A 10,485-nucleotide genomic window follows, 5' to 3' on the forward strand; every position below is an offset into this window, starting at 1 on the left:
GCTGGTTCTGTAAAACTTCTTATCTCGGCATTTAATGAAGTCCTACTTTTTTTAGCACAAGTAGTTACATACAGCTCTAAACTAGATATTAATAATGTGGTTTAAAATGTTAGCTTGTTAGTAGGCCCTTATTACATAGTTGCTTAACCCTTAAAATGTTAGTTCCCAATATCAATATAACTTCCTAAACAAGCTTCATAACTTTTTACATAGAACTTAACCACCTTTCCCTTTTCCAAATTCAGGGTCCGTGCCTCATTTGGTTATACCTGTAAACATTAAACATCTTTGCACGAATCACAACTGCATTTTTCACAGTGCAAAGTCATTAAAACGACAATTTCAAATTACAGTGGATCAGGTCAGGAGCATTCTTATGTCCTGCCCTGATTGCCAACAGTTGGCACCCGTGCCATCCAGAGAGGGTGTTAATCCAGGAGGGATTACTGCCAATGAAGTACGGCAAGTGTTAAAGAGCCTCTTTCCGACTTTTCGGTATCATTTTCTGGCGATGAGGATGGGATAATCTGCCTGACCTCCCGTGGACCCCAGGATCTCTGGACCTTGTGCCGGCACCGGGGAATTCCCGGAAGTGACCACAGATCCTCGGACCAGCTCGGGACGCGGGTAAAACCCCATCAGTGAGATAAGGCACTTTCATTGTCTGGTTGGGTTGGCACGCTGCCTGCGCGAGACGTGGGCGACACCAGCGCGTTGGGTCTGCGCATTCGCGTCTGCGCATTTTGGTAAACTGGGGAACTTAAAAAAAGAAAGAAAGAAAAAATTAAAGAGAAAAATGAGAAAACAATAAAGAAAAGAGAAAAACGAGGGAATAGTAATTTGGTAAAGGTACCTTTAGTGATTTTGCTGTTTGTGCCTTAGCGATTGTATAATTGTTTGTGTCTTTAGTGGTTTGTTGTTGTTGTTACTTGTGTCTTGGGTGATTTTATAGTCCAGTACTTACGGTTCACCAATTGTCTGTTAATGTGATTGTGAAGTAGGTAGTGGACAATCGACAGGAGGATTCGGGAGAAATCCCCCCCGGGCTGTATTTTCTGACATTGGAAAAGGATCGTTTGCTGTTCAACAGGGAGTCAACCAGGGAGAATCTGATTGAATATTGTAATTAATGGCGACCACTGTAAATAATATTAATATGCTGCACAGGTCTAGGTGGGTATACTTTGGGATGTGTAGTATAATAATGCGCTACATGTAATATATAATAATATATCTATTTTAAATCATATATTGCGTATTACATAAGGCATATTACACAATACATAGTGTTATATATGCATTGTCTTTATCCCCTTCAGATCCATTTGTTTTGAAAAAGGATAATCAGGGAAAGAAATGGAAACCAGTAAAAGGTTTGTTGAAGAACAGATATTGGTGTAGCATACACAGAGAACATGAGATCAAAATTGTCCCTCGGTCAGTCCAGGGTGGACGATTTAGACTGTATTTACCGTTGTAAAAACAAAGCTTTCCCCCCTTAATTTTTCTCAGGTGTGGTAATTAGAATTAATAGAGATATTGGAGCCCGTCCTAGCTAAACTGGAAAAAAGACAGCAGCCATGTGTATCTTTAAATAAAGATTAAATCAAGCCTGCTGGCTCATTATCTTTAAGTGTTTTACTGTGATCACCTCCTTCCCAAGGTTTTGTGTCTGTCGTATCAAGGCCTGACACCCACGTTGTAGCTTTTTAAAATTAAACAGTTTGAAAAGGGTTTCTGTTTTGGCTCTGCACACGCAGCCTGATTTTCCTTCTCTAGGGCCTTTCACCAGGTTCACCACACTCGTGTGATCATTGCGCTGCACGTGGGCAAAATCAGCCGTGCCCTGTGTTTCTCCTGTAAAATAGTAAGAACGCTAATATAATCGTGCCAGGAACTGCCTTCCCAGGGAATATTTGAAGGAACCCACTGCTAATGTATTTTTAATTGGTACTTGCGTTACGGATTAGATGCAACAAAAATCCATACTTTCTTTTATCCTTTGCTATACAGGAGGTGGTTGAACTTTTCTATAGCAGATTCAATCACTTGTTGTAAAGCAATGAAATAAATAACTTAGGCTTTTTCTATGGATAAACAACGTTTAATCCAGTTCCTTAATTGTATTCCTTAAACGTGTTCATTAGAGCATAAGCAAAACAGCGCTGGGTGCACGGGGGATTCGCTCTGCCCAGCATGCACACCTTTAAACAATAAGAGGTGTGCTTAAATACAGTAAGGTGTTACATATTCATAATGACCCCAGGAACGCCTGTACATATTCATAACCTTTCCCGCTTCTTATTAAAATGAGTCTCAGAGAACCATTTCCATAGTCTCCTCCTTGACGCTCCCCTGCTGCGCCTGCGCAGTGTCACTTGGTGGCTTTGAGGAGGAGTCTCTAGGGGTCTCTATGGGACTCTATGGTTTCTATGGGTCTCTGTGTTCTCTATGGGACTCTATAGTTTCTATAGGTCTCTGTGGTCTCTATGGGACTCTATTGTTTCTGTGGTTTCTATGGGTCTTTATGGGACTCTACGTATCTCTATGGTCTCTATGGGTCTCCCAAGCTGCCAAGTCAACTGAAACCAGACTGGCCCCCCTTTTGCTGTACATCTTGGCTGTCTTGTCTCCTCAAGGTTACCGCTGGTGCTGTAAAACTTCTGATCTCGGCATTTGATGAGGTTCTGTTTTTTCTTAACACAACTGGTTACATGTGGCTCTAAACTAGATACTCATTATGTGGCTTCAAGTGTTAGTTCGTTAGTAGGCCCTTATTATGTGGTTGGTTAACCCTGAAAATGTTAGCTCCCTCTATCAATATAACCTCATAAGCAAGTTTCAGAACTTTTTACATAGAACTTAACCACCTTTTCCTTTTTGTAGGTTCAGTGCCCGAGCCTCATTTGGTTGTATCTGTAAACATTAAACATCTCAGCACGAATCACAACTGCATTTCTCACAGACAGAAGTGCCTGAACTCCACAGCTTGCCTGGCAGTGCAGAGAGCAGGAAGTGTGGTGAGTCCTGGGCCCTTGGGGACATTTCACCCTGTTTTGTGTCCCAGTCCCTCCCTGCTCCCTCCTCTTTCCTACTGTGCCCTTCTTCCTCTTCATCTCTTCTCCCTCTGTCCCTCTGCTGCTTCCTCACCTATTCCTCCACCCTTCTGAATCTCTGTGCAGGGTTTCTCGTATCTCCCTCTCCGTCTCCACCCCTCTGTGTTCTCACCATCCCTGGTTTCTCTTTGTCGTCATTCTTGTCTGTTGCTCTGTCCTGTTCCGTGCCCCATCATTTCTCACTGTATCCCTCTGTCCTGCTCCCTGCGCCTGTTCCTGCCCCTCTTCTTTTTCACTCCCTCTCCATCTTGCTGCCCACCCCAGGATTTTTTCCCAATCTCTATCATACCCCCAACCCTTATTGTTCTTTCTCTCTCCTGCTCCCTCTCTGTCTTTCTGCGTGTCTTCCCTTTCCCTGCTGATTCTTTCTCCATCTCTGTCCAGACTACTGCCCCTTTTCCTTCTTGATGTCTTTCTGTCCCGTTTGTCTTTCTGTCTTCCTTGCCTGTTCCCGGCCCCATCCCTTCTCACTATATCTCCCCTGTCCAGCTGGCTCTGCCTTTTCTTTGTCTTCTCTTCCTCTTTCCTGCTCCTCAGCCCTCTTTTCCTCTTCCTCCAGCTCATTGCTGCATGTTTTCCCTTTCCAGTCTCTTCATTTTGATCTGAACTTTGCTTTGTTTCTCAGTCCCTTTGTTCTGTTCCCTGCCTTTCTTTTTGTCTCTCCATCTGTACATCCCCCTCCCTGTCTTTCTCTACCCCCTTCCTGCTTCTCCTCCTCCCCACTCCCCATCCCTCTGTCCTGCTCCTCAGCCCTGCTGTTTCTTCCTCCCTGTCCCATCATGGCTCCTTGTCCCTTTTTGCCTTGATCTCTCCATCTCTCCATCCTTTTCCCTGTGTGTTTCTTTCTCTCTGGGCTCCTCTGTCTTCTCTCTTGTCTCATTTGTCTCTTTCGAGTCCTCTGTCCTTCTCCCCAGCAGCTTCAACTGAATGATCAGGTGTCCGTGCACTCTGGTGTTTCCTCATCCCTGCCCTGGGGAAGATCTGTGTCTGTAGGGCTGGGGATGATTTAGGAGCTGGTCTCCTTGTGCAGACGGCAGAGCCGGGTGCAGTTGTGGCAGAGGTTGTTCTCAGCTGCTGCTTATGCAGCTTGTTGGAAGAGCGGCTGGGGGCTTCTTTGGAAGGGAGGTTTCTTGTTCTGTGCTTACTGCTCCTTGGCACCCTGCACAGGAGCGCTGTTGGGATCTGCAGGGATGAGTGGGAGCTGCTGTGACTCCTGGTGAATGTGAACTCAACTTGTCCTGATGGCCTTGAATGAAACCAGACTGACTGTAGATGGTTTTCTTCCCAGATCCCGTTCCAACCTCCGTGCTCAGCTCTAAAGAACAAGAGACCTTGTGCTCTTTTCCAGATGTCAGTGGCCGCAAATCAGCTGAGAACCTCCTGCCTTAGGTAACGGGCAGGTGATCTGTGATCAGGGCTGTGGACTTGAATGGCCGTGCTTTCATGAACGTTTTCTGGTCTTGCCATTTCACAACCCTTCCTTCTCCTGGAAATTTAAGATGGCATTTCTTATCCTGAGGTTCAGACGGGAGTTGGACTTACTGTTGAACGGCTGATATAATGTGCTCCCTGAGGAGCACATCTTGCTTTTTTGTTGTTGTTTTCCAACACCATCTGAACTTTGGTCAGCAAGAGGAAGAGTGGTGACAGAGTCTGTTATCTGAGAGTAACGTGTTCCTGTACCTTTCCCGTCATTCTGTGGTGAAGGATTCCTTCCCTTGCAGAGAGGACTGCGAGACCCGCTCCTGCCAGGTTGGACTTTGCCTCCAAACGTGGCGCAGCCTCTTCCATTGTGACATCACCCACTGCCATTGACGTCACAAAGCAGCATCAGCGCTGAGGTCGGCACAGCGGGGTATAAGACCAGGGGTCTCCCTGCGCCTTGGCCACTCTCGATCTTGAGGGAACTGAGATCGCAGAGTTTTTGGCTCACTCCAGAGCGAGCGAGATGCTTGTTACCTGCACCTCAGCAGGTACCCAGAGACACCCAGAGATGGCTGAACGTCTGAACGGGTATGTTGGGAATATTTTCTGCTCCCTTCCCCAGGTGTGTTTTCCACCTCGTCAGCTGGGGTGGGTGGATGGTGGACAGGAGAGGAACACGAGGGCAGCCTGAGAGCTGGGTCTGGAGCTGCTGGAAGGCAGCAGCCGCCTTTCAGTCTCTTCATGAACGTGAGGGCTGGGCCCAGAAGCTTTTGATCTCTGCAGAATGAGGGACAGGTCCATTTTGGATGGGACAGAGAGAGTCCCAGGGGTGGCCCAGATACAGCCTGCTGCAGTAATTGTGAGAGCTCAGCTCCGTCCTGTATTGTGCTCTGCAGGGTGGGTTCTGTCCCTGAGCCTGCTTGGTTTTCCTCTCCACGGGGACCAGAAGGACACCAGCGTGTCCTCTGTTGGCCGTGGGTCTGAATTGTGTTCCTGACAGAGGAGGTTTCCTTGGGAAACCTGGTCAGCTCCTCACCAGGGCTCTGCCTTAGGAAAGGGGCCCAAAGTCCTCAGAGGGGTGCAAGGAGTTCTCTAGGAGAACAAAAGGGATTGTTTATTCCTGATGAGTGTACACTGTGAGCCTGTTGAGAGCCTCCTGGAACAGGCAGGAGGAATTTCCCCCTTGCAGAGCGGTGTGTGCTGTGTCTTGGCAGATCAGGCTCAGGGCAGCAGGGCCCAGACATCGGAGTTTCTTTGGTGCTTCCTTGGTTGCCCGTTGCTTGCCAGCACGCATTGACATTCAGCCCTCCCTCCCTCTTTACCCGGTCTGCATTTGTGTGCCGTTCTGCCAAGAGAAGGGCCGGAGATAACCCACCTGCTAAAGAAACACTGCGAGAGGGGAGACACACACCCCCCTGGCAGCTGTTGGACTGTAGGGGCACAGGCTGAACCTTCTCTTGCGAGGGTGGAGAACAGGAGCAGCACAAGTGCCGGTCGGATGCTGGGCAGGAGAAACAGACGTTTGTTATGTCCCTTCCATTTCCAAAGAACCCCTGTCCAGCCCCACAGACATGAAGTGTGGACACAAGTCCTGTTGCACTTCCTGCTCTTAGTCCAGAGTCCATCTTGAGCCCTTTGTCCCTATGGAAACTATTTTTGCTGTGACAAATCCCCCACTGTTGCAGCTGGTGACAACTCCAGCAGTGACTGGAGCTGGTGCAGGACCAAGCCAATGCACACGGCAGGAACGCCAGGCTCAAGGGCTGCAGTCCCTGCTGCTGCTCTCCAGTCTGCTGCTGATCTGCACGGGAACCGCCAGCTTCACCAGCCTTTTCTTTATCTGCTCTGCAGGAAGATGAAGGCACTGAAGGCATCGACCCTGGTGCTGCTGCTTGGTCTCTTCTCTTTCGGTGAGTCTCTGCAGATCTCCGACCTGAGGGCGGTCCTTTAGGAGGTACTCGGGGCTCCATCCTGCCCTGTTCCACTGTGAGCAGAGGAGCTCAGCCAAGAGCAGAAAGTCCCCACAGAGCTGTGCCAGTCCCTGCTCCAGCGGGACGGGTGTGGGTGAGGAAGGGCTGAGTTGTCTTCCCCAGGAGGGCTGAGCCAGTTCTCTTCAGCCCAGGGAGAGGCCGTGGCTGAGCTCTCCTGCCCCAGGGGCTGAGAATCTTCTGCAGGACAAGGAGCACAGTCCAGGGCAGGGAACGTCCATCTATTGCAGAGCCCATACGCCATGACGGCCACTGTCAAAGGCAACAAGAGACAACTATGGCACTTGGGAGAGACACAGAAAGGGGAGAAGGTAGCCTGAGGCATAGCCCAGCCTTAGACCAAGTTCTAAGCTCTGGTGTGTGTCTGACAGGAGTTTACCATGTGGGACGACTTGGCGTCTTAACCTGGAACACTGCAAAAGAGTTAGGAGACCTGAACGAAACCCCGTCCCTGCCCGTCCAGCTCCGTAAGCTTCAGGAACAACTTTATCATCTGCGCTGGAGTGCAAAGGATGTTGCTGAGCTGGCTCTACAAGAAGGATTGAAGCAGGCAAAGGTCCCAGGCTTTGCCGGATGGGTAAGGGCACAAGGCAGAAGGATCTGCTCAGGGGTTTTATCCTCCCTCCAGCATGTATCCTACTCCATTCCCTGTCACAGCCAACAGGCTGGTGCTGCTGGAACAAGTGCTGTCATGGCCACGCTTCCTTTTCCTGTTGCTCCACACGTCCTTATGGGGGAGAGGGAGCGTGACGGGAATGACAGCTGTCTGAGTCGAACCTTCCTCTGCGTCCAGATCTCGGGTTCTCCTCAAGGGAGGACTGCAATTAAAGAATGGTCCCACCAGTGCAGAGTTAAGCTGGGCCTATCTCATGCCCAGAAGGCTTGTCTATCCGTGCTTCCTGGCCTGGGGCCTCTCCACAGGAACAGCCCCTTCCCGCAGCTCCAGCATTCAGAGCACTGGAGTGAGCAGCCCTCCCTTTCTGATCCCGTCAATCACAGCAGAGCAAACTTGGGAGTCTTCCAGGCAATTTGGTTGTTCCTTCCATCTGAGATCGGCCTTGTCCCCGTTCAACTTGGCTGGCCTTGCAGGGGAGCTGCTTGCCCCATTCGTTTTCCTTCTAACAGGCACTCTCCTTTGTGTTCTTTCCCAGGCTGTTCAGGAGATCATCAATCAAGCTTTGGAGAAGCTGGAGGAAATCCACGTCCTGATGCCGGATTATGCCCTCAAATCGGCAGGTGCCGTGACATTTCACATACAAACCAGTTCCAATGCGCTTCCTGTCCAGATTGACAAGATGGGCCCTAAAAGTGCCCCCACTGACAGAGCCTGTAACGGGCCAGACCCCGTGGGAAGAACAGAAAGGCTGGTTCACATTCTTGCCTATTTCCACGGCCAAATACGACAGTTTGATGACTCCTTGCTATGTGTTCCAGAGGGGTCATGCCATCAAGACAAAGGGGAACCCACTGTAGGGCATGGATGACAACTGAGAAGCCTTTTTCAAGTCAACAGTGTAATATTCCTCCTGACACTGCCTGGTGATCATGCTCATGTTTTAATTTCCAGGGGCTGCCGTCATTCTTTCCAGGACTTCTCCATCCCTCCGGACTGACAAAGCAAAGGTGTTCCTGTATTCCCTGTCGATAATGGATTACATGAGGACCCCTGAGCTGATTCTGGAGGTAGGAACACCAAGAAGCAGTAAAACAAAGGTCAGGAGAATGAACCACACACGCTGCTCAGAGTTGCCTTCCCCTGTCCTTGCTCCTTGAAGCTTCTTCTCCTGCCTCCTTCTCACATGGACCTGCTCTCCTCCTGTGTCTCCCTGCTGAGTATTTCTTGTCCTTTCAGCCGGACAATCATCCTGGCAACTGCTGGCCCTTTCCAGGAAGTCAAGGACACGTCTTCATCAAGCTGTCCATGCCGGTCATTCCCAGAGCCGTCACCATGGACCATGTCTCAGAGACAGCGTTCCATGGAGAAAGTATCTCTGGAGCTCCCAAGGACTTTGCTGTCTACGTAAGTGACTTCTCTAGTGTGGGGGGCTGGGGTTGCACGGCATATCTAAGCAGGGGATGAAGATGGGTCAAAGATTTTGGTGGCCTGAAGCTTTCTTCTGTCTCTCAGAAGAAACAGGCTCCTTGGTGTTGCTTCCTTCCCATTGTATTCCTCTTTTATTCAATGTACCACTCAAAAAAAGGCTTCTGGGGCAAGAAGCTACTCCAGGAGCCACAGGGAAAAGGAGCTGGACAGTGCATGGTCTTAAACCTTTTTGGCTTCCAACCCAAGTGGGATTTGTGATCCTCAGGTTACCTCCCTCTCACTGGGAGCATCTGCTCCTTTTCTGACTGCCAGCTTGGACTCATTGAGTAGGCAAGTGTGATGTGCTGCCCAGCTGCAGCTTCAGGTCTTTTCGTTGTGCTCATCATCCTTGGACTCCGTAGCTGAAATAACCCCGTACTTCACTGACTGAAGTTCAGTCTCCCATGGTGCACCAGACGCTCTGTTTTCTCCACCCATCTTTCTGTAGGGCTTCAAGGAAGAACACGAGGAGCAGGGAACGTTCCTTGGACAGTTCACTTTCCTGGCGGCGCTGAATCCCAGTCAGACCTTCCAGCTGAAGGTATGGGGACAGAGAGGGAGGAGAACTGCAGGAGAGGAGGAGAAATGCGGCTGGATGGGGAGAGGCTTCCCTGCCAAAGGGTACAGGCAGCCCTGTCCTTGAGCGAGTGCCACGCTGCCTTTCTTCTGCTTCAACTTCCTGGTGGCAGATGCCTGGACTGCTGGTCTTCTCTTTCATTTTGTGTTTAAACTTCAGTGCTTAGAAGCGCCACAGTTGAAGCTGGAATCAGCTTGACTGTCTGGACCCCAAGTGCACACAAGCGGCCACATCCCGTAGGATGCACGACTGCTGTTCTGCCAGTTAGAGACCAGAAATACTGGGCTTCCTGAAGGTTCAGTTGGTGCTGGCAGTGAGTAGTGACAGGGAGGACGTTCTGTTTCTGTGGCTTTCTAGAGAAGGCAACGAGACATTATACTGACACCAGCCCTGGGTCTTCTGACTGTGGAAGCCTGTGCCCCAAAGCAGGCGAGAACTTTCCAGTGTATTTGCTGAGGCATCTGGTAGCTGCTTCTTCCTTGGCTGTTCTCGTGGCCCAATGGGGTAGAGCAGGATAAGAACGTCTTGACCACGACAGGTCAAAGCCCCCGTGGGGCAGCAGGAAGGAAGCTGCTGATCGAGGCCGTCGCTGCGGCACTTCTGTCAGTGCTCACGTGCCAGAGAGGAAAAGGCGACTCATTTCTTCTTGTCATTGCAGAACGAGCTCCCTGGGGTCGTGAATTACATCAGGCTGCAAGTGCTGAGCAACTGGGGCCACCCGGACTACACCTGCCTGTATCGGTTCAGGGTGCACGGTGATCCGCCCAAAGATGGGGGAGACATGGCAGTTTCATCTATCAATAAATTCCATTAGTTTTCACCCAGTCGAGTTCCATTCTGCTTTGCCTGTGACACTGACTGGTCCTCCCTGAGCTCACTGGAGCTCCCCGTCCTTCTCTAAACCCACCAGCTTATGGGAGACTTCAGGAGTCCACAGCAAGGTTTTCCTAATTAAAAGAAACTGGAAAACTCCGTAACAAATCTGCAGAAAGCCTGACATCCACACACTTGTTGCCTACACAGGAACATCAGCAAGGCCCTGCCTGCACAACAGAGATTAAATTAATGGACAGGTTTCCTGTGGAGGAAGCAACTAAGGATCAACTGAGTGAAACCATCTGTTGTTATCTGTTTTCACACGAGGCAGATGCTGCTGCAGCTTCCATCTTTCAGTCTGTTGCCGATGAGAAAATGGAAGTGTGTTTTTTTGTAAGAAGGAAACCTTAGTAGGAAAGTTGGTTCATGGACTTTTTTGCCTCTCTGGGCATCTATGGACTTAATAGCCCAGGAACCGTT

The 10,485-nt window shown here is 49.7% G+C and overlaps 1 protein-coding gene across 1 annotated transcript; it reads left to right on the forward strand.

Annotated features, from left to right (window-relative positions):
• The first annotated feature begins 4,332 nt into the window (after window positions 1-4,332).
• Window positions 4,333-10,217, forward strand: LOC135577868 (SUN domain-containing protein 3-like). The gene is made up of 7 exons (XM_065047980.1): window positions 4,333-5,129; window positions 6,393-6,451; window positions 6,901-7,106; window positions 7,681-7,765; window positions 8,097-8,212; window positions 8,382-8,549; window positions 9,061-10,217. Exons 1-7 carry the CDS (start codon window positions 5,065-5,067, stop codon window positions 9,253-9,255), a joined length of 894 nt encoding a protein of 297 aa, XP_064904052.1. The 5' UTR covers window positions 4,333-5,064; the 3' UTR covers window positions 9,256-10,217.
• Window positions 10,218-10,485: the final 268 nt, after the last annotated feature.

The sequence above is a fragment of the Columba livia genome, unplaced genomic scaffold (genome assembly GCF_036013475.1).
Source record: "Columba livia isolate bColLiv1 breed racing homer unplaced genomic scaffold, bColLiv1.pat.W.v2 Scaffold_155, whole genome shotgun sequence".
Classification (NCBI taxonomy): Eukaryota; Metazoa; Chordata; class Aves; order Columbiformes; family Columbidae; genus Columba; species Columba livia.

Excerpts from the sequence above, each read along its gene's own strand:
- LOC135577868 (XM_065047980.1), top strand. The coding sequence starts at position 5,065 with ATGCTTGTTACCTGCACCTCAGCAGGTACCCAGAGACACCCAGAGATG. Across the intron at positions 5,130-6,392 it reads ATGGCTGAACGTCTGAACGG|GAAGATGAAGGCACTGAAGG; the intron begins GTATGTTGGGAA and ends TCTGCTCTGCAG. Across the intron at positions 7,766-8,096 it reads TTATGCCCTCAAATCGGCAG|GGGCTGCCGTCATTCTTTCC; the intron begins GTGCCGTGACAT and ends TTTAATTTCCAG.